Source organism: Zonotrichia albicollis, chromosome 13 (genome assembly GCF_047830755.1).
Source record: "Zonotrichia albicollis isolate bZonAlb1 chromosome 13, bZonAlb1.hap1, whole genome shotgun sequence".
In the NCBI taxonomy this organism is placed as follows: domain Eukaryota; kingdom Metazoa; phylum Chordata; class Aves; order Passeriformes; family Passerellidae; genus Zonotrichia; species Zonotrichia albicollis.
In genome coordinates, this window is record NC_133831.1 from 15,475,417 (window position 1) to 15,501,296 (window position 25,880).

At 50.4% G+C, this 25,880-nt stretch overlaps 1 protein-coding gene across 1 annotated transcript; it reads right to left on the reverse strand.

Moving 5' to 3' along the window:
• Positions 1 to 1,105: 1,105 nt before the first annotated feature.
• On the reverse strand, positions 1,106 to 5,533 carry LOC141730804 (hydrocephalus-inducing protein-like). Its single transcript, XM_074551105.1, has 4 exons — positions 5,324 to 5,533; positions 3,769 to 3,869; positions 2,401 to 2,536; positions 1,106 to 1,960 (listed from the first exon to the last, which is right to left on the reverse strand). Exons 1-4 carry the CDS (start codon positions 5,486 to 5,488, stop codon positions 1,598 to 1,600), a joined length of 765 nt encoding a protein of 254 aa, XP_074407206.1. The 5' UTR covers positions 5,489 to 5,533; the 3' UTR covers positions 1,106 to 1,597.
• Between the last annotated feature and the right edge of the window lie 20,347 nt (positions 5,534 to 25,880).

A 25,880-nucleotide genomic window follows, 5' to 3' on the forward strand; every position in this document is an offset into this window, starting at 1 on the left:
CAGCTCCACAAGTTCAACACACCCAGCATGAAGAAGAACAAACCTCAAGCCCCTCACAGATCTCCCCCTGCAGCAGACATCCCAGCCAGCCCCAGGCCCAGCCTACAAGCCCTTCCTGGCTGCACCAGCCCTGCTCCCCCTGCCAGGGGAGCAGCCCCAGCTCCTTCTGCCCTCTGCAGCCCCCACACATTAAACAGCCTTTCTCCGCAGCTGCTCCCCAAAGATGCTCTTCAATAGCACAGAGATCACAGGCTGGGGGTGCACAACCCCCACACTTGTCTTTGTGTGGACAGCCCAGATGGCTTGACCCCCAGCAGGTGTGAAAATTGCCTCCCCACCAGCAGTCTGAGGACAGAGCTCACACCCTGCTCTCTACTATTAACAGCAGTTTGGCACAAAGCAAATGCAGATGGGACAGGGAAACCACAGTGAAACCCATGCTCTGGGGAGCAAAGGACCACAGGTTTCTCTTGATCTCGGAGCTCCAAAATGTGACACACAGAGCTAAAGACAAAAGATAAAATTAAGAGAGAACTTGTCAACACAACCCAGATTAATTTCTGCTCCAACATCTCTGCACCTGACTTCACTGAGGGGTGCCCCAGCTAAAACCACTCCAGAGCCAGGTTCCTCTTGCCTTGCTCAGAGGGAATATTGGAGTATCTTGCCTCCTCTCACACAGGGCAATATGGAAATCTTGCATTTAAAAACCAAGTCATGGCTGCTACTGACCAGTCCATTTCCCTGGAAAACAGCCCACACAGATACTTACCATTTCTAGCCTGAAGTCTGTAGGGACAAGACCTTTGTTGAAGAGGCTAAAGCTTTGTGAAGCGGGTTGTAGAGCTGGGATCCTGCCAAACTCTAACAGAGTTGGACTTGGGTAGACTTCTGCCAGCTCTACAGAGCTCCATAATTCTACTCCCTGTTCCAGGATGCAGGCAAGAAAGATTAGAAATCCACACAAAACAAACCACAACAGGGAAACTTTAAAAAGCTTAAACAGCTCAACCCTGCTCAAGTTATTGCTTTAGGGACAGCTACCACACTCCAGCTGAAATGCTGGGCTTTTGTGGGAAAAGAAAAACACAGGTTCACCTCCAAATTTAAAAGGATTAAGGTAAGAGAACCTTTCAAACTACAAATTATTGGCCCAAAGGTAAAAGCTCTGCAAGAAATCTCTAGTTTAGACCAGGCTGACAGTTAAACAACTGGCTATTCTGGTGGGGAGAAACCCTCCTCTTTAAGGTAAGCAGCCTGATAGTTGAAAGCAACTCTTTTGTCAAACTTCAGGCTCCCTGGCACAGCCTGCATTGCCTGTCCTTCCTGTTCACTGATTTACATGCAGTGCCACAATGGCCCAGGCTCAGATGTTTGGTGCCATCCAGGGAATTTGGCATCATCATTTCATTATGTTTTAATATCAGTTTAAATCCTTGCAACCACTCTTCAAATCCCAGCTTTCCTTTCTTTTACAGAAAGCTCAAGATTCCCAGAAGTCTTCTGACATCTTCTTTTGTGCTCAGAAAGATGACACTTCAAAACAGATGTTTCCAAATTTAACAGCGTTTTAAAGATTAATTAACTAAAACTACCCTCAATTCCAGCTTAGATGAACTACCTTCTGTGTCAGACATTGAGAACACCACCTATGAGGCACGGGCTGTTTGTGCCACCCATCCCTCCTGCCCTTCTCCACAGCAGCCTGTGGCTGTTTTCCCTGGCAGAATCCCTGTCCCCTGTGCACCATTCCAGGAGCAGTTGCACACAGGCTCACATCTCCCCTTGCACTCACCCGTGGGTGTCTCGCATCCCCGAAAACACCGACAAGAACCTTGGTGCGATGCTCGCCCACTGTCTGCACTTCGATTATAACTGGGATCTCTGCAGTGCTGTAAGGCTGGACAATCCCACAGGGCTTGGGGCTGCTGTAGAGCACAGGAGAGTCCTCCTCCCGTTTCTGGAAGGGACAGAATGAAATGCAACTTCAGAGGGACCTCTGAAGAAACTTTAGACTCCTTAACATCCACTGCAACAGCAACGTACACACATGTTTAAAACTCCTCAGGACAAAGGTAAAAGGCACAAACAAGCTGCAAGAATTGTAGGCGTAGCACTCCCAGGGGATCCTGCAAGGAGGCTGCCAGCACAGGCACTGGTGTCTGTGGATGCAGCAGCTTTTCACAACCCTCTAAGATCTCCCACAAGAAAACACCCTGAAGACTAGAACATAAACTGTTTCCTTAAACTGCATCCTAAAGTTTGCATTCAGGTAGGATCCTGTTCTCAGCAGATCTTTAAGACTGAATAGAAACCAGCAAGGTCTTATCCAAACCCCTTTTTTCCCCTAATAATCTCCCCAATAATATTTGACAGGAGCAGGTGGATATGATGCCAAACCTGGGGAATAAGCCCGTAGCAGCCAGGAACATTACTGAGGTTCCTAATGGAAAGCTTCTTCTCGTATGGCACCTTCAGGTGGCACTCGTGGTACCGAAGGATTTGGGGGTACACATGCAGCTCAGGAACAAGACATCTGGGGAAAGAGATGACCCCAAGGGAATCAGAGATACTGAGAGAATGAAGAACATTTACCCCCAAAGATTGTGAAATGGAGCAGAACACATTGGTCACTGTCAAATGGGCCTTTAACAGCCCTACAGGGATAAATTGCCTTCTACCTCTTCCCACTCCAACATATCTTGTCAAGGAGGGGCAAACCCTGAGAGGCAGCACCCAGAGGCTGCCAAGTGCCCCAGGCAGAGCACTTTGCCCCACAGCTGCCTCAGCCCCTCCTTTACCCAAGAAGGCTTGCAAGGACTCCTGGAACAGTCCCGGTGATCCATGAGCTCTGGGGGAGCCTTCCCAACAAGGACCAGTGCTCACTAAGGCTCAAGGAACACACAACTCTAGTGTCTCAGTAAAAATTACTCTCTTCTCTCCAATGGTGCTGTTGCCCTGCCTGAGAACTCAGCTGTTGGCCCCAGCCTTGGAGGGCACGAGACAGCAGCTGCCCCACAGAGGGGCTGATCACCCACGCCCTCCCAGGCCCTGCAGCTCCCTGGCTCCTTCACTCCACAGCTCCGGGCACTGACTCCCCAGCTCCATTTGCTTGACAAAATCGCAGCCCAGGCACTGACTGCCTCTGCCTGGGAGAGGGAACAGCACCAGGGAACTGCATCCCTCTTGGCATTAAACTGACACCCACAGAAGCACAGCAGGGTGAAATTCTGCGGCAGCCAGAACAACTTTTGGTTTAACTAAAGCTCAAAATGGGAAGCACAGGGAAGGAGAAAAAGTGGACCTGACCTGCCACATCAAGGGCTGCTATCCCCTCGTAAGACCCTGCCCTTACCACTCTTGCTGGGAGCCACTTTCCCCTGTCACGTGCCCTCATGAACAGAACCAGAGCCTGACTCTCAGCAGGCTGCTTGGTGTGTCCCAAACCAATGCACAGTGGCTACAACCAGCACAACTCCATCCCTTGCAGGGAGAAGGAGAGGGGGCCCTCGGGAAATTTGTTCCACCTCAAGCACCAACACCCAGGCCAATAAATGATATCATTCCTGGTCCCTTTAGAAAAGAGCCCAGGACCATGCTGGGCTGTGAGCAGAGGTGCTTTTCACCACAGGCTGCTGTCCAAGCACTGCTGTTCTCATGTCCAGCTGGCACAACATGAGGGCATTAACCAGCACTTCTCCTTGGGAGCTGCAGCCAGCAAAGCCTGGGCAAGGCAGTGCCTGGGGGAGGCCAGGGAAGGGCTGGTACCTGGCTACGATGACCACTGATGCCACTCCCTCACCAAAACCCTCCAGATCCACCAGCAATCTTCTGTAGAAGTCCATCACGGTGTTGGAACAGAGGGTCACCTGGTAGAAGAGAAGAACAGTAAATTCTTCCTTACAAAAGCTCATTACTCACATGTGATATTCTCCAGTTCTTGAGGGAGGATTTGGCCTTAATTCTTCTGCTGGTCCATGTGTAGAGAGCACAGTCTCAGAGTAGCAAAAGCCTTCTGGCAATACCAGATTTGTCAAACACACCTTGCTATCACAGCATAGGTCAGCTTCATTAAAACATTAGACTAAAGCTCTACAGACCACTGTATTCAAATTAAGGGGCCAACTTCTCATCTGACTACAATGACATAAATGCAGAGGAAATCTGACTTGAACAGAATGAGTTCAGCTTTACAGCAGGAGGCTGAGGGCAAAGTGTGGCACAGCAGGTGTTGGGCAGTTCATGGCTGCCATAGTACCCAGAGCCCGGGCTAGCTCTTAGAACTCTGGCACCATGCCAGGAGTGGGGAACTGCCTCAGGGTGGGCATTTACCAGAGGCAGAATCCTTAGAGCACCTTGCTCTGCAGTGCAAGAGACAAGCCACGACAGGGACCAGGCAGAGGAGAAAGGAGGAGGCTCTCTGTCTTGAAGTTCCACAAGAAAGGGTTTATTCCAAATAAAGGGATCAGAGGCAAAAGAGCCCTGGACACTCCTGTGCAAGGGCTTTTGTACAGACACAAATCAGGGGGTGGATACAAACAGCAAACCAGTAGGGAATCCTCAGAGGAGCACTGAGGGGATTACATCAAGTGTCTGGGACCACTTGGGGTAGTGGGTGAAGAGGATGGCTCACAGGGGCCAATGGGGTCTCCAGGAACAGGGGAATTCTAAAGGGATATTGCAATCAGGGATCGGCCTGAGGTTAAAGTAGCAAAGAAGGTTTGGGAACAAAAGCGGCTGGGTTGCCTTGACAGGCAGGGAAAGAGCTGGAACAAGGGGCAGGGAATGGGATAAGGGACAACTTTGAGGGAGGGTAAAACACGGGTGGGCCAACTCAGGGAGAACATGGGGCTACAACAGAACAAGGAATTGATAAAATAAATTCGAACCGCAACACATGGCTGCAGTGTTTTTTGTCTCCACTGGAGATCCGTGCAGTGAACACAAATCATTCTGCTCCCCAGGAGAGGAGAAATGAGACCAAGAAGAAAAGCTAACTGCTTTATACAATGACATCTCCCTAATAGACACCTTCTGCCCTCATCCTTGCTCTGCCCATCTTCAATCAAAGAAATTGCTCTCAAAAACACAAGAATGGCTTCAGTACTTGACTATATGGTACTGATCTCAGTGTATGATTTTGGAAACAAAACAGTGCTCCCTGAGGAACATCCCAGGTAACCCAGCTAGCAGAGGCCTCCCAGCAGTGCAGATCTCTCACTCCCAGGATGCTCAAAGCTGGCACCAGAGCTAAAGCCCTCCCACACTGCAGTGAAGCTTCAGCCCTGGTGCTGAAGCGTCTGTGGCTGGATTCTTCCCATACCTCAATATCCTGGTGTCCCTGGGGGAGGATGGTCCCTTGGCTGGGATTAATTGTGAACTCCCTTGGCTCCACACAGAAATTAATTCCCTTCCTCCAGGATGGGTCACCTTCTTTGTGTATTTGATCAAGGCTGTCAACAGCTGGCTGCATGCCATCATGCGCCATGCGGAGCTTGAACGTCACAGGCACCACGGAGTTGTTAGTGAGGCGGCAGCTCTGGGTATAGGGAAAGCCTAGAAAAGGACACAAATATCCATTTAGGCACTCATCATGGCATGACTCCTGGTGGGAATATCCTGGCAGAATGAAAGTGTGAGTTTAGCTCTTTATTATCTGAACTACAGCTCACCAAGAAGTTGCATGAGGAATTAATTGTCACTTAGTTCCCTTTGACACTGATTCCAGACTGCAGCCTTGAAAACACCCACTCCTAACCCTGCTGAACACTGCAAGCTTCTCTCTTTGTGATGGTGTGGTGGTTTGACATTGACAGGAAGTAGGTTTTCTGGGATATGCTGTGGATATGCACCAATAGGTTCTCAGATTTTAATATTGGCACCTGGTTTGGCCACTGAGATTTGTATACACCTCTGAGAACACACAGGGGTTAAAAGCAGAGCTGCGCCCCTGGGAGGCTCTCTTGGGACTTCGGCGGGAATAAAGGTCAGATCTCCCTCCCCCGTCCAGCTGCTGCTGCTGGGCAGGGGAGGGGCAGCCATGCGGTAGGCCTGGGCCTGGACAGAGATGGGAGTGAAGAGGCCCTTGAGGATGGAAGGGTGGAGGAGCACCAAGAGATATTGGGCAGTAACACTCCCCCCAGAGAGAGAGAGAGAGAAAGAGACGGTGTCTGAATTTGGTAGCAGCCGGCTGAGAAGGAGAAGGGGGAGATGCGGCGAGAAGGTGCCCGTCAGGGCAGCATGGGAGCTCCAGAGCTCCGGACAGGCAGAGACTGGAATTTTTAACCCTTTTCTTGCATGATAGAAACCTTACAAATACTGATCCTCCTGGAGCTGAATGAGAAGACTGAGATGAGATGAGATGAGATGAGATGAGCCACGAGGGAAGTGGAGAAGACTCTTCTGTGGGGGGAGAGATGATGGAGTGGCCTTTTGGCTGGACTTTTCTTGTGTGGCCATGGATGGAAGCCTGCCCCGCTCCTGCCTGCTGCTGCTCGGCACTGCCCACATCCCCCTGCCCTTTGGGAGTTTGCAAAAGGAGCATTTCCGTCCTTCCCTCCCTCCTTCCTTCCCTGCCCGTGCGGGCTGGGAGGGCATCACTGCCCTGCCAGAGCCCACAGCTCCTCTTGCTGTGATCACAACTACATCAAAGGGGGAAAACGGGGCTTGGCGGCGGGGAAACGTCTGTTCTTGCCTTCTTGTCTGGGCTGTCCTGATATAGTCTAGGAAAGAACTGTTATTCCTTTTCCCATAGTTTTGTCTGGGAGCCCTGTAATTTCAAGGGTATAATAATTTGGAGGGAGGGGCGTCATCTTTCCATTTAAGAAGATTCCCACCTTTCTAGACAGACATCTGTCTTTTAAAACAGGACAGAGACACCAGAAAATACTGACTTTCTATTCTGTGGTTCTATTCGATCTCACAATGGCAAAATGCCCCCTGAGGCAGGAGCAGCCCTGCAGTTCGCAGCCTGAAGAGGCTGCTGTGGCAGACCATGAGTGAGGGGTGCTTTTATGTTGGAAGGCACAGATCCCTGACACTGTGTCCCAGCCCAGGGAACACTCACCAAAGGAGATGTCCCCGAAGTCAAGCTCAGGGACATCGAACTGTAAATCCGGTCCAGTGACGCTGCCCCTGGATGGCGAGGACAGAGCAGGAAATGGCTCAGTTAAAGGCATTGCAAAGGTCCGGCTGTTGTGGCTTGGGGACACAAAACCTGGACTCAGGGCACCCTGGGTTCCCAACCAACACAGCCCCGTGTGCTCAGCACAGGGCCCTGGGCACAGGAGGCAGCTCAAGCCAAGTGGCAGCAGCCAACAGCCCGTGATGGGCAGGCAGGAGAAGCCCCCAGGATGTTGGTGGTCCCATGAAGGACCCTGAACACACACCCCACCATGGCTCTGTGCCTCAGTTTCCCCAGCTGCAATGGGATGGACATCAAGGTGTCCCCACAAACTTCTGTAAGCAGCCTTTCCAGCCACAGGTTCCCTGCTTTGCTACTTCTTAGCTGGAACTGCTGTTCCCATAGAGGAGTTTTCTCAGGAGAGTTTGACCCACACATTACAGACAGAGTTCTGAGACATGAATGCAGGGGAGCAGCAACAGAAAAGAGCATGCTCTGAAAAGAGCAGCAACAGTTCTGCCCAGGGCACAGATGAATCCTAGAGAAAAGGACCAACTTGTCAGCAGTGCACAGCTGGCACAGCCAAGAGCAGTAGCTGCAACAACCAAACAAGGCTGTCCTGAATCTAGCACACCACCTCACCTGTCCTTGAACTCAGCAGACACACTCCAAAAGTCACCAACATCCACTGAAATCAGCACTTGAAGGTGCACAACATTCGCCAGTTGATTTCATGTATTGATGCCAATCAATGCCCACTCTGCCTTTTGGTTCAAAATCAAGGAGCAGTGAACTGTGCCTTGTGTTGTACTCACAGGACTGCCCCTGGCTCTGCTCTGCACATCTCAACAAGAGACAGCTGCCCTTGCTCAAGGAGAAAGCTGCTTATGCAGAAACATCCCATGACCAGTTTGGGGGAGGGACAGAGGAGAATCAATTATTTGATGGTGAAAGGTTCCCTCTTGATTTCCAAACTAAAAAGCAGCACTTTTCCTCCCAAAACAAAGCCAGCATCATTGCTTTTCCACTATGGCAGACGCACTCACCACTTTTCTCTTGCTAAGTAATAACTTCCTTGTTCCTTTTTGTCCATCTCCCTAATCTTATTGGTATAATCAAGCGCAGATTGTTTTCATTCCTTGACTGCCTTGAGCCAGTGCCTCCCAAGAGCAGCAGCCCAGCTCCAAACTGCAGAGCAGCCAGCATCAGCTCTCCTGCTTCCACTGCATTATCCCAGCAGCACATGGCTCAGGCTGGCAGGGACAAGGCCTCACGCTGCTGTGGTGCTGAGCACTGAGCTCTGCCTCCCCTATGATCCGCCCTTCTCCCTTTGGCTGGGCCAGGATTGTCTCTTGCCATGGCACCAGCCCATGGGATGGTGCCCAAGTCCTTGGCACAGTTCCTGCTGCACAGTTCCTGACTCCCACATCAGCCCTTTGCTGGCTGTGCAAAGGAGGCACCAGAGCCCTCTGTGCACAGGAGCTGGGAGCACAGCTTGTCCCCACAGCATGGCTGGGAGAGGGGAGCTGAGGCTGCTGCTGCCCATCTGGCATGGATTATTAACAGGAGTTTTTACAAACACTGTTGCTGCTGCTGCAGAATGACCCAGGCTGGCCCATCTCCAAAACCCTGGGGGCCTTGCTGGGTGTTCAGGTGGGACATCCCAGAGCAGCTGCTGCCCAAAGCTGATCCATCCCACTGCCTGCCATGGCCCAAGGCAGAGGGAGATCCCCCGCAGGGAGGAGTCATTGCAGCTCCTGGGTACCAACAGGGCAGCAGGCAGCCTCACACTAAGGCAATGCCAGGATCACAGCAGAGATTCAGACCTCAGGCAACACCTTTTTTGTCTGCTCGACCCCAGGATGAGGCAGGTGGGGGATGTCCCAGAGACAGCTACAGATGTGCCCACCCAGCTCCCAGGGTCCTTACCTGATGGTCAGGATCACAGGTCTAGGAAATCCAGCCACACTGAACTGAAATTCTTTCTCAAAGCTCCCCAGCACGGTGGCATCAAAGGAGACCTGAATAGTCTGGGTCCCACCTGCTGGAATGATGCCCTGCTCGGGCTTAAACTTGAAATGGAAGTCCACCTCTGTGGTTGAAGGGATATAGGTGAAAGGAGCATCAAGAGCTCCTTGGTTAATCAGGTTCACCTGCAGAAGCAAGAAAGCAAAATGGAAATACATGTGGAATCTTCCCTTCTTGTGAGTTATTGTCTAATGATGCAATGAACACCCAGAAAAGGCAGAAGATGCTTTGTGCTGCTGAATGGCAGAAGTCAAAAGATACAACAGGACAAGTTCTGCCTTTGGGTTTTCATGCAAAGCACTGGCAACTCCACAGAACTGCAGTCACCCTGGGCTTATCCCATGGACACAGAGCAGTGCCCCTCTGCTCAGCAGCACCAAGCTCATGGAGAGCTGGCCCTGAGAGCCCTGAACGGGGTCATTGCAGCTGCGCAGTGAAACAGCCCAGAGCTGCTGCTGCCCCAGTGAGCACAGCTCCAACAGCACCATCTACTCATTCACCTTTTCCCATACCATGAAAACAATTCATTGAGAATGAGGCATCAGCATCAAAATGTACAGACAGCACCATCTTTTGGTAAGAAAACTCAGTGTGTCTTTCCCTTCCCCAGCCACGCTTTTGAAAGTGTCTGGCATGACATAGGGCCTCCTTTTCTACTTCTTTCAGTTGCTCTCATGAGTTTTTTGCAAACTTGACACTACTGGGGGCGAGGAAAATAGATAGAAAAATTCTTTGCTTTATTCCCAGGAACACTTTTCTCCTTCTAGAGCCAGAAATGCACCAAGGCTGAAGTGTGGTGAGGGACTGGTCAGCAAGGGAAAGAACTCCCAAACTCTTTGCAAGGGCCAGCACTGAGCCAGGAGGCTGGATGGCTTTCCTGTAACTTCCAGGAATAGGCAGGGACACTTGACTGGAAGCTGTTTGCAGTGGGCTGAAGGTCAAAGGCAGCCAGTTTGTTGCAGCTGCTTCTGCAGAGCCCAGTCCAAAGGGGCCTTGTGTCTGGCACTGCCACAAAAGCCTCTGAACATGCAGCTTTTTGAGGCAGTGTTGGTTTAATGTGCCAAGGGGTTGTTTTGCAGGAAGCCTCCCAGCTGATCCCTAAGGAAGGCTGCCCAAAAGCAGGGACTGGGGCTTCAGGAACAACAGACACACCTTTCTGACCTCCCCAGGTTTGAGCAGTACATCAAATATTCCCTGCTCACAAGTGCCCAGGTTGGCAGGAATTCCACAGCTCCACCAGGCTTGCTGCTGCTTCAGGAGCCATCAGGATCCATCCCAAGCCCTGCTGCTCACCTCATAGACATAGGGGGTGTAGACAAAAACATTCCCGAGGTTCAGTGTAGGGATGCTGAATTCAACTAAGGGTCCTTGGCCTTCCCCTCTGAGGCGCAGGGGCAGCCTCATCTCACGGCCTGGGGAGAGATGTCCATTTCAGTACAATCATTCCCTCTGTTCCACTGGATTTTCCAGGGTGCCTCAGTGCTTATCCCTGACTCTGAGCTGGATGCAGTCATGCTTCGAGCTACCTGGTCTACGGGGAGGTGTCCCTGCCCATGTCAGGGGCCTTGGGACTAGATGATCTTTAAGGTCCACTCCACCCTTAACATACTGTGATTCTGTGGTTTCCTTCCTGTGCACCTAGAGGAGCTTTGAAATCCCTTCAGTGAAGGCACAAAGCTCATGAAGAGTTTGGCAATTACCAAACTACCTGGCCCAGGAGCACAGGCCTTTGTTGCCCAAGTGCTCCCCTTCTGCCACTCAGCACTGTGTTCTGTTTCCACAGACTGAGAGCTGCAAGGTGACAACTCCCACCCAGGGAGAGAAGCAGGGGCTGGCCAAGGGTGCTCCTTCTACCAACAGCCCAGGCTCAGTGGGGCTCAGCCACCTCTGCTCTGCTGCTGTCTGGGCACTGGGAGGTGATCCAGGCTCAGGGAGCCCATTTCTGATTCAGCTCCTACCACCTGATGATGGATCCATGGCAAATGGACCCATCCTGGAGGCCAGGGGCCTGCAGGGGCTGAGTGCTTGTTCACTAAAGCTGTTCTGCTCTGGAGCTCTCTGGCCTTTGAGGAAATGCTGGCAAAGCCATGGCATGAAACCTCTCCCTGCATTGCCTGGGCTGTTCTGAGCCCTGGCCTTGCACAGGAGACTCCCTGGAAGCTGCAGGGCCAGTGGGAATGTGCCAGCACTGCCCTGCTGACCAGGGACTCTTCCCAGCAGTTCCATGGGAGCCCAGTGGGCTCAGGCTGGCACCATGGCTTCACTGAGAGGGAGAGAAGCAGGGCAAAGGAGCTGCACCTGAGATGCTGCAGTAAGCCACACTTCGATACTCCAGTGTTTCCAGGGGTTCGAAGGTCACCTTGATTTCAGCCGAACAATTGGGCCCAATTTCTCCCTCCTACAACAGAAAGAGACAGCAAAACATTGCTCTTCAAACTTGACATTTCTTGTTTCCAACCACAGGCCTGTAGGCCTTGATTGAGAGCATCAGTGATGAGTGAACAACACAGGAGCCAAGGAAAGCCTCCAAACCCAGCTCAACACAGAAGTTCTCAATGCTCAGCTGATCAGCTCCCACTCTCCACAATATTCCTGCTGCTCTGACACAAGCTCTTGGTCCCATCATGCTGCTGTCAGCTCCATGGGATGTAACTTCCACTGTGCACTGGTGGCTCTTGGCCTTAGATGGGCCATAGGAGTAACCAAGAAGAGAACATGGTCCCCTTCCTTGAAATACAGATATTAGTTAAACTGTTTTGAAAGAAAGAGAAGTTGGGATTATTCTGGGCTTCACTCCAAGATGAGAAGGGATTTTGCTCTGTGCAGACACCAGGCATTCATCATCTCTCACAATGCCAGTACTCAGAATCAGGGCTCTGGTTGATGGGAGCACGTGGCAGTTTGCTTGCATCACCAGAAAAGGAAGAGGTTTTCTGTCCCTGTGTGCAGGAGAACTCCAAAGGCCCATTTCAGCCTTCCACCCTTGTGTCCAGGCTCACAGATGGCACTGGAAGGGACACTCAGAAATAGTGCAAGGCATGGTTACAGGAGGGGATTGGCATTTCTGTCATTAACTGTGGGCTGAATTTGGCCTCCTTTGGCCAGGGAACCATTGCAAGCTTCAGGTCAGTGTGTGAGCTGGCAGTGCTCTAGTAGCCTCTGCTGAGCCCCACGTGTGGGGAGAGCCCCTGCCTACAGGAACTGCTCCCTGGGACACTGCAAGGACACGCAGGCTGGGCCTTGAGCTCCAGCCTGGCAGCAGAGCTGGGCTTTGTCAGGCTCCCAGCCCTGCCTCGAGCCTGCAGGGCACAAATGCTTTGAGCAGGGAGCTCTGCAGCCGCTCCAGAAACTCCATGTGCTCCCTGCCAGCACATGGGGCCAGCTGAGGATCTGCCCAGTGACTGCAGCCAGGGAAAGGGTGCTTGGGAGGAGGAAGAGGAAGAGGAGGAGGAAGAAAATGAGGTTCTCAGCTGTCACTTACCATTGGCTCAATGAAAAAAATGTCAGTGGAGAAGAGCAGGGGATCTTCTTGCACCTTTGCCTTTTTTTCCTGGACCCTGCTTCTCAGGAGGGTAGTGTGATCTTCAGAAAAGCCCTGCTCCTTCTCTACTTCTTTCTCCTCCATGAAGTTTTCCAGCCTGACCTCACGCAGCGGGGGCAGCAAACGACACTGCCTGCAGCCACAGGGAGAGACAAGACCAGCAGATGGTTTCATGAGCCACATATTTGCAGAGAGAAGTGGGAGTGCAGGAGAGCAAAGCACTTGGGGAGGAGCAGCAGCAGCTCCCCAGCAAAGGCTGAGCCCAAGCCACGAGGGTCCCACATGGATCACAGGATAACTTGCTGTTCATTGGCACAGCAGGGAGTTTCAGCCCACACTTGCAAGCTCAGGAGAGGTTTCCAAAGCCAGCATCCCTCCAGAGAAACCTCCTGGCTCAAAGCCTCTGCCAAAACTGAGGCAGAATCCACCGACCACCTCAGCTGGCTTTTCCTCCCACTGAGCTGCTCCGGGGATGCAGATAAAGGTCACAGAGCACCCACTGCAGCACTTCCCTGGGAAGGGGAGATGTTGCCAGGTCACGTAGGAAGAAGATTAGAGAGACAAGAGCCCAATTAGAACCTGAGGAAATCCAGTCATTGCAATAAACCTTTCCTTCCCAAAATGCCATTCCTGGTTAGAGTATAAATGGAACTGGAATGCTGAGTGCTGAGCTCCTGAAACCCAGGGACACACACCCTAGTGCCAGGGATGGTTTACTTGGCCCAAACCATTCAAAAGCACCAACACCCCCCTGAGGCCACACATTAGTTTCAGTCTTGGGCCATATATCTCACTGAAATGCATCTTTCAAACCAACCTCCTCTTCTCTTCATTCTCTTCTGCCTCAGAAGGAAGAGCCTTCCACTGGAAGTGTGCTGTGATGTTACTCTTGTTTTCGATGAACACGGTTGTCTGGTGTGACTTGGTGATGAAAGTCTTGCCAGCCTCCACGGAATCTGTGCTTAACTCAACATCAATATCTACAGCTTTTCCATGGAGCTTTGTGTGGATAATTTGTTCATCTGGAACAAAGCAAAGGGGTGTCTTTGCTCAGGTCACTGGCTGATGGAAGCACAAGGAACAGAACAAACCACAGGGCACACAAGAAGAAGTCACAGTTTTTATCTGAATGAGGAGTTCTTTGGATCAGTCCATTTGTCACATCCTGACAGCTCTGTGTGTAGAGTGTGAGGATGTCCTGGGCAGCTCCTTAAAGCCCTTATTTCTGAGAGTGTTTGTAGAGATTTGGCCCCAAGGTGACAGTATGGACAGTGAGACTGGTCAGTGTGCTCTGGCCACCCACCCAGATCACTGGGATTTCTGCATCCAAGTCCTTCAGGTGACAGGGCTGAGGAGCCCTGTTCAGTCCTGCCTTGCCCAGGGTCTCCCTAGGCATCCCACGAGACTCCTGTCTCTCCTGATCCCTTGGATCCCTTGTTGCTGACCAGCAAATATGCCTGGAGGCAGGTGGGCAGCAAAAGGAGGCCCAGAGGAACAAGTGAAGTGACAGCCCACAGCAGGAGGGGACACAGGTCAGGAAACACAACCAGCCTGGCTCTGCAATATGACAAACCACTCTAAAATGAACACCATGAAAATCATCATCATCTCCCTGTCCAAACCCACAGTCACATCAGTCTTGAAATATTTTACATTGTTCTGATCTCAAAAACCAAGCTGAACCATTGCACATCAAATAAAAAAGGGACAAAGGAAAGAATAGTAAGTACAGAGCAGCTTCTAATCAAGACTGAAATGGGATTCCTTAGTCTAGAAATCAAATGGGAGATAGATGTGAGGTTTGTAACACCATGAACAGCCTGGGAAATGGGCACAGGGAAAAATTTGTCTTGATTTGTCACCAAACAGGAACTTGAGGGCCTGAAAATGTTATTAGACAGAAACTACATATATGTGTAAGGGCCACATAGAAAAAGTATGTGTTACAAGCCAGTGGAGAAGCAGCATATGGGATAGAGGTGTCCAAGAAATCCACTGCATTGGAGAGAGTCTGATGGAGACTTTACACACAGCACTGCCCAGGAATAAAATAAAACTTCACCAGGCATAGCCACATGGTAGTGGAGCATCAGGGATCCTCCTTCCTCCACTCAGCAACTCCCAGCAAAACAGGAGTCAAAAATCTTTGCCCGTTAGAGGGAATCCACTTTCTCAAGCCCCTGAACATCAAGGAGTTTTCAGTTTTCTTTGGGGTAAAGCTGAACAGGGGAGGCACCTCTAGAGGGAATGCAGGGGGAGGGACAACAGGGAGCCATGGTGGAGAACTGTCCTGTGCCCATGCAGGGCCCAGCACTCACCTGTGTTGCAGCACAGGGACCCAAAATGGTCCCCGTTGGTCAGTGCGTGAAATGTCACTGTCACCGGCATGGCGTCACCAGCGCCCAGAATTCCTGAGGTCGGCACCACAGAGAAAGGACTGCATGAACAAAGAGAGGGATCAGGGCTGGGGGGACACCTGGACATGAGATTCCTTCTGCACTGCAGCTCCCTTGGGCAAGCAGGGAGCAAACCAAGCACAGGCAGCAGAAGGCAGAACAGACAGGGTCACAAACAGCCACTGAGCCACAGCTGAGGAGATCCAGCCCTCATAAGATCCTGGGGGTAAAATGACCTCATCTCCCCCATACTCTGCATCCAACTCTCTGCAGGGAGACTCAAGGGTCCCACTGCCAGCAATCCCATCAGAGAATGGTTTGTGAAGAGCACAGAGAGGGTTCAGCGCTATCTGCATGCATAACTTGACACTGACTGCCTCAGGAATTTCTCTTTTCCTGCTGCCTATGAACCTCATCTCAGGAGATGCAAAGGTTAGGGCACTACCTGTCCTGGGATATTACAGCCTAGGAATCAGACAGGGAGAAGGAACTTTTCCTTGAAGACCAAGGAATAGTTACAGTTGAATTTGCAGTGTGATTCTTTGGTTTATTTTGCCTTGAAAACATCCTGATTTAGCCTAAAACGGGCACATTTTATCAGCATTTCAATGAAAGCTGCTCTAAGAGAAGGAGCAGTCAAAACCCTGAAAGAGTGCAAATGCAGATTAGAGCAATAGAGTGACATGGAAAGCAAAAAGGAGGATCCATTTACAGTCTGAAGGATGCCATCCCAGCTAAATGAAGCACCATTAGCAGGAGCACATCAAGGAAGCAGAACAGGAGGTTTCTGTGTATTTACCAGCAATGCAGTCTGGGGCTGTGGGTTTGTCATGCAGGCTGGTAACTGTTTGGTTGGCCCAGCAGAGAAACTCTGTTCAACATGTTGGAAATGTTAATGCAAATGTGTTGGTGCACTTTGGATTTAACAGGAGCAATCAGGATTGGTTACCAGGTAAAGAGCTCTTGCCTGACAAGCACAAGACTCTGTGCTTTGATGCTCAGGGACAGCTCAAGGGAAATGTGCTCCTGCCCAGCAGCTGCTGGGCTTTGTGCTCCTCTACACCCCCACTGAGGAAACAAAAGTTCCTGGCCTTGGTGCTTTGCTGGCCTTGGTGCTTTGCTGGTGGTCAATCTGTCACTTAAAAGTGTGTTCTGGGCAGTTTGGTGATGAATGCATCACACACAAAAATAAAGAGAACATCTGGCAAGCTGAGCTTTTTTCATGTCACTTGCTTCAGGTTCAGCTCATGAAGGACCTCTTGCTGCAATGATGGGCTGGGCTGTTCCCATTCCCACTGGTGAGAACATCACTGGCTGATGGAGAAGCCTTGGGCCAGCAATGTTCATGTGCTGGACATGAGACTTTGGAGGGAGGGAAGGAAAGACAAGGCCCCAGCAGCCCCAGAGCCAGATGGGTGCACATGCTCTTGCATCTGCCCCGGGGCTGACGCCAGCACTGCTGCAGGTCCCTGCTGGGGCTGGGGGGATCAGTGCCTGCTGGGGGCAAGGCACAGGATTATTAATCTTATTCTTTTGCCAGAAATTCCACCAGAACAGAGAAGCTGTCAGTTAAGGGAATCCATGGGCACACTTCAGCACTACATTCCATTCCCTTCCCCCTCAGATGGCAGGATGGGAATGACACTCCTGGGGGGTGACTTCAGGGGTTGCCTGAGAAAGAAGGTATCATCCTCTTTTCAAATTATCAGGAGAAGAGGATCCAGCCAAGTCCAGGACTCAGTTTCAGGACTGAAATGCTGAGTGCAAATCAGCCCCTGCATCTCCTACATCCCTGGGCTGTACCCACCAGACTCCTCTGTTCCTGCTGTAGCAGTCATCTCTCTACTCCTCTGCATTTCAGCCAACATCACTAAGCTGTTCCCTGAGCCCACAGATAGAAGAGCTGTGAATGAGACATCCCTGACACTGTAATAACCAAATGAAAACCACTGCCAAGAGATGGGGCTGGCAGGTTAAATTTTGGCCTTTTATCTGTTAATTGTGAGCTTTTCCTTAAGACAGTTCTCATCCTGTTAGAGCTGCCCTTTCAATGAATCACCATTGCACCCAACAGGCAGAAAAGATAAGCTATGGAGGGGGTTGTAATAGGTTGTTTTCTTCTGCTTTTTAACTAGGTCCATTGGTATGTTTGTTTTCTTGTATGGCATCTAAAGACAGGTCCAGATCTCCCAATGGCACCTTGCAATCCCCAGACACTGCTCTTGCTTTGAGCACTGTGTCTGCTCAGATGATTTCCAGCAGAAATTATTCTATACTTTTATCTTCTAAATCAGCCCAATTGCTTTTCACATATTCCCTAAATGTCTTCTATTTCCTATACACCTGTGCATATACCTATGGGCATGTGGTATATTGAGAGGCATTAGAGGAGCTCGACCTTCATGAAAGCTCCCAATGAAGACTTCATGATCTTTTGGAAAACATTTAACACAAACCTAAAAGAAACAACAGAAAGACAGGAACTTCAGAGTATTCAAAAAGAAATTTCAATGAAAGGGGGCACAGTCTTATTCAGAGATTTATTTAAATAATCTGTTTGAAATTTTAAACTGGCTTTCTGTGGGGGCCTGAATATATGTATTGAGAATACAATAACTGAAACGTAGTGAGAGTCCTATGTATTAGATAAGTGAGTCCTAGCTTTTCTAAATGAGCTACAGCTGCGAAGGCCTTAGTTGGGCAGCAGCTGTGGCTCGTAAAGGTAGCTGGGATAAAAGGGGTGGGTCGAGAGCCCTGGAGGAGCCCCTGAGAAGATATGAAGAATTGCACTACAGAGAACAGAAGTGAGAAGGTATGGATGCTTTAAAGAATATAATAACAACAATGCAACAACAGCTTTCAAAGGTTCATCATGGAACGGAAGAGGCAACTGATGCCCTGAGGTGACAAGGGAAATCGGAGCAGCTTTAGTAACAGGAACTGCACCAGCTGCCCACAGCCCAGATCATGTTGGGCATCTGATGCAGGGACCACTGGAAAGCCACGTGCCTGTGGCCTCCAAGAGAATGGGTCTATTTGGCTGGCAGTGCTGAGTAAGCATTTCAGAAGCTGCTTCTGCTCAGGAGGGTGCAAGCCAGCTACCAACATGTTCCAGCACCCTCCAGGAAATCTGGGACAGAGAAAGCTCAAAGGCTGCATCCTGCTTAAACCATGAGAAGCAACGGCAAACCCCACAGGTCCTGCTCACTTCCAGCCAGGGCTGCAGGGCAGCAGCTCTGATGCTCTGGTTCCTTTTGCTGCTCTTTCCCAACTCTGCCATCACCCAAAGGTGATATCCTTTGCACAAGGACAGATGAGCTGCCTCACCTCTGGGTGTTCAGCTGGTAATGAGCTGTCCGGTTACCGACATTGCGAACCAGCAGGGTCTTCTGGGTGCTGTGCTTGACTGGACACTTGAAGAAGTCTACCTGTGCAGGGAAGTCTAAGATAGCTCGAGCACCGATGGCCTCAATTGGCACAACTATCTTCTCCTTGGCAGTGATGCAGGTGAGCTCATGGGAATAATTCTGCAGGAAAAGAAACTGGCTCAGCACAGGGCATTTAGTGCCATCCCCATGACAGAAGAAAAACCATTTCCTGTAACTCATCCATGGCATCAATTTACCTATTCCACCCCAAAATGAACACTGAGTTCTACTACTAAGTCACATTTTAAAGGCACCAGTGCACTTTGCAAAAGCTATCCCAGTGGCATTAAGCTCTTGTGTCACTTGGGTCATACAGAGAACTGCCCTAGGCCACCATAATTTTTACTCTAAATTTTAGTGCTATTAAATAATTCCTATGTTCCTTCTAAGGAACATGGAGCTAGGGAACACAGGACATTGCTCTTTAGGTTTCTATATTCCCACTGTCTGAGAATAGGACAAAGTGTTAAACTGACTCTAAGCAGCAAAAGGAAGATGAGAAAACAGCTGCACTCAAAGAGATCCTGCACCTCTGGCCTGGTGTAGAAACATCAGTTGGCTTAGAACTCCCCTCTAACTTTGCCTCTCCAGCCAAGTCAGGAGAAAAACAGTGCTAAGAGGTTGCAGGATGCTGTTGGAAAGAGCCTCTCTTTGTTTGCCTGCAAGGCTTCCTCCCTCCCATGCCATGTCCTAAACCCTTCTGTATGAACAAGCCTCCAGATGCCAGCACTGAGATCAGACTTGCCAGGGCCTCAGCACTGCTGTTCAAACCTCCATGCAGAAGCACCTTTGGCACATAATGGGTGCCAGCTGACAGAGCAAGCACAGTGCCAGGCATGAAGACAGAGCCCCAGCAGTGTCACTGCCACGGGCTCTGGGCCCACAGCTCTGCCTGCAGGTGTTGTACCTGCCCTACACCAGCTCCTTCAGGCAGGTGTCCAAGTGCCCTGCAGCTCAGCAACTTGCTGCTGACCAAGGGCACCCAGAGCCCAGTGTGCCTGTGCCAGGCCGGGCTCACGGGCACAGCACGTCCTCTGCCCTGGCCCTGCAGCTGTGCCAGGCTCACTTGTGCTCTGGGACAGCACAGCTGCAAGGCTGGAGAACAGAGGGGTGAAAAAGCACCATCTTTGCTCCAGCCCAGGGTGAGGCAGGGAGGCTGTTGGCAGCCAGGAAGGAGGAAAGCTCTCTGACCTCTTTGTCCCTCAAGTGTTTTCCATAATAATGAAACCCCTTCCACTGTACCTAGAGATGGCCAAACATCTGTCAACACCTCTCTGTCATTTTCATCCTGTTCCCTGTGCATCTTCCCTTGGCAATGCTCAGGGATGTGCAGGGAGGGGAAACAGAGCCTGTCAGGCCCGGCTGCAGTGCCTGCCAGCAGTGCCAAGGTGTGACTGGCTGCTGCAGGCTGCCTGCCCAGGCCTAGAGCCCAGCCCACAGCATGCAATGGGCTGGAGCCAGAGTGCAGGGAAGACAATGGCTGTGGAGATCATTGTGTGCTTTGGCCCCTCCAGCCTCACCTTGTTCTCGTCGGGGGTGAAGCGGATGCGCACAGGGGCAGAGGCGCCCGGTGGCACGATGTGGTACACATCACTGGGGCATGCCAGCTGGAAATAGGGGCTGCTCTCCATGGAGACCTTCACCATCCGAGCAATCTGCAGCAAAGACAGGAAATGATGACTTTGCCACTTGTGGAAACAGGACGAGAGGAGCCCTGTGCATGCCCTGGTGACATCCCTCCTTGGCCCCTTTCCCAAAGGACTTTCAGCTGTGCAGGCACAGGCACATCATTCACAAGGGTGAGCTTGAATCCCTCCTGTCTGGCTCCAGCAATGTGGCCTGGGGCAGTTGGGCAGTGCCTGGTGGGAAGGAAGGGCCAAGCAGGTCAGCACCAGCAGGATGGAGACAGAGCACCTGAGCCAAGTCATCTGCATGTTCCACAAGGCCAGAAAACCTGCTGGCTTCTGCCTGCACACAGCCATGCAGTCGTGTTCCAGGGGGGAATGTGCTACCTGAAAGCAAAACATCAAATTGTCCTGGGGGAAGGAAAAAATTCCCTTCTAGCGGATCTGGTTTGGGTAGGGACATTCTGGGGATAGAGTCATGCAGGCAGAGCAGCAAGAGAGGAGACCAAACCATTGTGGCCTTCCTGGGAATAAAAGTAAACCTGAAAAGCAAAAGAAGGAACACAGCAAGACAATCCCTTAAACAAGGAGATGGCAAAGAGAATTTAAATGGGCAGTAGAGCAGCAAGGAAGAATCCTAAAACCATGAGAGCAATCAGCTTGCCAAAAGTGATGGAAACACACACAGGCTGTGCCTATTGACTGTGGGCTTCAAAGGCATTTTCTGCCTGGAGAAACATGACCAGCACTGACTGACAGTGTGGTTCCAGTATGAAAAGCCAGTCTTGGCTCTCCAGGGCTTCTTGCTGCCTGTGCAGGCAAGCTGGGCTGTTGGGCATTCCTGCCTGCGGCCAGCAGGCCAGGTTCTGCCCTCTGGGATTCACAGACACAGCAAATATGCATTTTCTAGCACACAGGTATCATCAACACCTGAACACCAAAATGCTCTCAAAAAGTCTAAACCAGATGATTTTGACTCCCTCTTGTCTCTTCCCACCAGCCCACTCTTGGCACTAGGCTCATTTGAGAAATGTTTCCCTGACTAAAATTCCAATGGTCTTCGTTTTCCCCTTTACACTGGAAGACAACTGGAGACATTTTTCAACTTTTTCCCTCTCAACTCTCTTGGGAAACTGCAAAACAATCACAACTGAAGGTGGAAGCCTCCAGGAGCGTTGGATGTGCTGGGGTTCTCCAAAGGGAAAGCAGAGCACTGTGTTGCTTTTGGAAAAGCTTAGCAGAGCTGAATGAAATTTAGCAGGAGCCTGAAGTGGCACCTAAAGGCTGCCACTGCTTCTGCTCCATCCGTCTGATTGCAGGGCTCTTTCAGAACACGTTTCCTGCAGTGCCAGCGCCATTAATGAGAAGGGATTCCAGCATAAAGTGGAGAAGACTCAGCCCCTGAGCTGACTGTGAGCTGCACAAAGGGAGCCAAACAGTCTGAGAGAGGCAGAGATTCCTACCAGAAGCCAAGATTAACCAAGGAGATTCAGGATGTGGTATAGACTCAAGGCAAAGCTCGAGAGGAGGTAGGAACTGTACAGGCCTCAACATTCCTATCAATCCAGCTTTCAAGGGCAGGAAACTCTTTTGGGATAGATACCATCAAGGCATGGCCAAAATCAGGGGACAGTTGCCAACACAGGAAAATTTCCACAATCTTGCAGAACAAAGGTGCTGAGACATTTTCTTCTGGATGTGCTGCAGCAGATAACTTGCTTTGCTGCACACTCGGGAAGGGCAGCACTCTCCTTTTCCAGCACAGTGTTTAAGCTCCAGGTGCCAGCACTTACCTTGTCTTGATTAAAGAGAGTCAGCACCATTTCAGAGACCCCATGAGCAACGAAGTTGTGAAATACCAGCTCTGGTGGGGAAACCACCAACACGTTCGGTTTTGGGGGAGCTGGTGATAGCTGGAGAGGAGAGAGAGAGCAGGGAGAGGTTCAGCTGCTGGGAGGAAGGTTCATGAAGGATCCCTTACACTGATCCCCAGTGAAGCACAGACTCTTGGGGAGCACGTCTGCCCTGCCCACACTGGGCAAAGAGTGGCTCGCCCACCTCTGCTCTGAGCTGATCAAGAACTGTTTGATCTGCTTAGAGCAGGCTCAAGCTAAGTTGCTCTTTTTATTTCTCCATCTTTCCTTCTCTAGAATGCCAGGCAGCACTTTCCTTAAGCACAGCCCTGTGCCCACTGGAGCACTGACTGAGCACTCATGGAGTAAGTAAAACCCACTAATTTACATCAGATTCAATTTTGGGGTATCCTTTACTCTGAGACAGGGAAACTGAGGCCCACACAACTGCAAATACCTGTTTTGATCTAGAACTTAGGCATCAGTAAGAAGAGAACAGTACTAGAGGAGGTGTGAGAGATGAGGTGATATTTGGCTGAAGCCAAAAGGTTTTTAAGTGAAAGAATGGAATTTGTTGGTTCTATGTGTTGTTTGTAGTTTGTTCAGGTTGGTTTGTTGGGTGTTGCTGTGAGCTGGGACAGGGATGGGGTTGAAGACATGACCAAAAGGAAGGAGGATGAGAGGGGAGGGGACAGAAAAGTTGTTGGTCATAGAGAGTGGAAGTTCCCCAGTACCCCTCCAAGGGGAAAGGGGACAGGGACCTGTCCAGCCGGATACAAAGGGGATACAAAGATTGCCTTTTTGTTGGAGGTGTGTTTGCTTGTCTCTGGGGGCAGGGAGACACACGCCCAGCTCAGCTGCATGGTTACTAATAAACAGTTTTCTTTTGCTTTGATGATTTTGTCCCCTTTCATTGCATTTAAAAGTTACTGCCTTTCTAACAGAGGTAAAGGCAAAAATAAAGTACTACAGAAGTCAGGAAAAAGACAAGTGAGGTGAATGCTGAATGAGGATAAGGTTCGGTTATTTTCTCAGCAACTTGGGTAAGAGTAGAGTTGGTATCTCCTTTTTCCATTAGCTTTAAATGGGTGCTTTCTTGTAATTATTGCTGTCTTATTTAATACCACTGTAGAGGCATGTCTGGAATGACACAACAACAGCAAATGCTTCTGGACCAGAGACATTGCTTTAAGAAAACTCTCCCCTTCTCCAGCCACACTGCTGTTACTCCAGAGACACAAGCAGGTCTCCTGTGACTCCACGGGAGACAGTCTGCTGAAGGGAGTGGCCGCAGCACACTGTCCCTTAGTTGTGCCTTTCCCTGAGGTGTTCCCAACGCCCTTCTCCAGGGCAGTCGTTAACCTGGATTGTGTTCTGTGTCGCTTGCTGCCAATTTGCTGCTCAACAGCCCACCTCGGTCACCTACCCTTTTGGACTGTGCTTTATACTGAGCCAGTCCTGCCAGAAAAGCAGCTTTAAACACACCTCTAAGTAGGCACTGATCCAGACAAAGCACATCCATTCCCTTCTGCCCAGGGCCAGTCCCCTGTACATCTGGCAGCCTGAAAAATCTAACACCCCGTCAGGGTCCAACACATTGTTACAACCCAAAGCATTAATGCAATTTGTTTTGCTAAATCTGAAGTGATTCCTGCAGATCCTCAGCCTTCAAAGGCCAACACTTGCCACTGTGGAGGGAATCCTGTGACCCCAAGCATCTGATGGTGACCACACCAAAGCAAGAGGTGGCTCCTTCAGAAGGAGAATGGCAAATGGCAATTTTGTGTCTTTGTGTCCCCAGCCTTGCCCCCATGGTTTTAGCAATGGCAGCTACACTCCAGCACAGCCCAGCAGCTTCAGCAGAGGTCAGTTGTGTTGGCTTAGTGAAGATCAGGACTCCCAGTCCATCACTGCCAGCAGTTTGCAATAACAACAGGACCGGGACACTGAGGTATTTTGCTGGAGGTGAGCCTGTCACAAGTACACACCCTCTTCAAACTTCATGTGAAACAGAAAGGAAAAGAGCAGGAAAAGGCTACCTTTTGACGAGTCTCACTCATGTCTACACATGGGCCAATTCTGGGCAGAAAATTCTGCCCAGTGCTGGCCTCCTGCTTTCTGTTGACCAACTTCTCCCTCTGGAACTTAGAGGGAAGCAGCTGAAAGGCAAAAAAAAACCAAAAAAAAAAAAAAAAAAAAAAACCAAAAAAAAAAAAAAAGCAAGAATGTCAGAGATGTACTTGTTCAGAAAGGCTTTCCTTGAAGAAGTGGCACTGATGAATAATTTGTGATCACAGCCACTAGCACAGTTCTGGAAGCCCTGGAAGTTTCCTGCTGAAATACTTAGCACCAATAAATTAATAATACAGAGTGCAATACACATACTCCAACCACATGGCTGTGTCCCATGAGTCTCTCTGTGATTTGATGGGACGTGGTTGGGGATTTCTGCTCTTTGGGCATTTGTTTCCTCTTACTTTTCATTGGATTGAGGCAGTGACCTTTTCAGAGAGTGGGGAGGAGCTCTCAGAACTGCCCAAACTCCATCCCTGCACAACACTCAAAACTCACAGCCAGGAGATAGCACTGCTGGCTGAGTCCAAGAGAAGCAAGCAAGAAAAGCTGTACCAAGAGTGAGGTGCACAGGAATGTGTCCAAGTTTTAGCTCTCTCTGTTAATTAGCATTGGTTTTCTCTGTGTGGGCTGACAGAGCCCTGGACAGAAGAAAACAGAGGGATCTCCTTCGCAGAGCCTCAGCAGTGGGGCATCTTCAGCCAAGTGAGCTGCAGACAGCAAGGGACCTTTGTGGCCCTGGCTCCATCCAGCGCTGCCTGCAGGGCTGCATCTGTGCCCACCCAGGAGCTGGGAGAGAACAGCTGCCTTGGCAGCTCTTCCAGCTGGGACCAGCTGTGGCTCTCAAGGCTTTGGGCAGAGTTTGAGCTTTCCCCCTCACGTGCCCGGGTGCCCAAGGGCAGGATGGTCAGAGCAGCACAGGTGAGTGCCCAGCCTGACAGAAGGAATGGCTGTGGCAAAGGGGAAGGAAGAAGCCCATGCTGAGGGCTTCAGCTGTCCATTGGTTTCACTTGGCTCTGCTGGCACAGCCAGGCAAGGCGCTGGGTTGTCCCTGACACACCCACAGTGCTCCCTACTGCACCAGGACAGCCCCAGCAACAGGAGCACGGCACAAAGGGCTGGGGAGGGGCTCTGCAGCTTCAGAGCACTGCTGGACAACAGGGGCAGGGAGAGCAGGGCCAGCAGGGCAGTTTCCAGCCTTAACACAGCCCCAGTGCCTACTCACAGTATTAGGCTTCAGTCCTTCCCTAAGCAAAAGTCGAGGTGTTGGTGTTCTTCCTGGGAATCCAGATGCCATTGTGAAGAGATGATGTCACAGAGTGACAACGCCTCAACAGAACTGGAAGGAATAACAATGGAACTCTGCAAATCCAGAACCCAATTCATGGCAGACTCAAGGGATATACTGGTGATAAAGGTTTTATATTATTTGAAAGTAGCTATGTGCTCATTAGGCAGTAGTAGCTAGTGTTGTTAGGCCTCAAGTTGGACTTTATTGCAACTATATGGGTACCTTAGCAATTCAAAGATTGATTGTACTGAAACCTGGAGCTAAAATGCTGAACATTAATAATGCTTAGAAGAAACAAAACTGTAGCTTAAATATTATTTAAAAACAATTTGAATGGACTTTCTCTTCTTCAGGATAAAAGACCTCTGTTCTCTCAGCTACTCCTCACAGGACTTGTGAGAGACTAGAATATTATGGCTAATGGCTTAAATATTGCTATAAAGGACTTTTTGCCCATTGTGACAAAGTTGAATAAAGAAGCTGAGACCCCCCAAATGCACCCTTCCCTGAAAATGCCTCCTG

Bases quoted from the DNA above. Each gene is read 5' to 3' on its own strand.
- LOC141730804 (XM_074551105.1), bottom strand. From the start codon at position 5,488: ATGGCGCATGATGGCATGCAGCCAGCTGTTGACAGCCTTGATCAAATA. The intron at 3,870-5,323 runs GTATGGGAAGAA...CTCTTCTACCAG, and splicing joins AGGGACACCAGGATATTGAG to GTGACCCTCTGTTCCAACAC. The intron at 1,961-2,400 runs GTTTGGCATCAT...TGTCCCTTCCAG, and splicing joins GCTACGGGCTTATTCCCCAG to AAACGGGAGGAGGACTCTCC.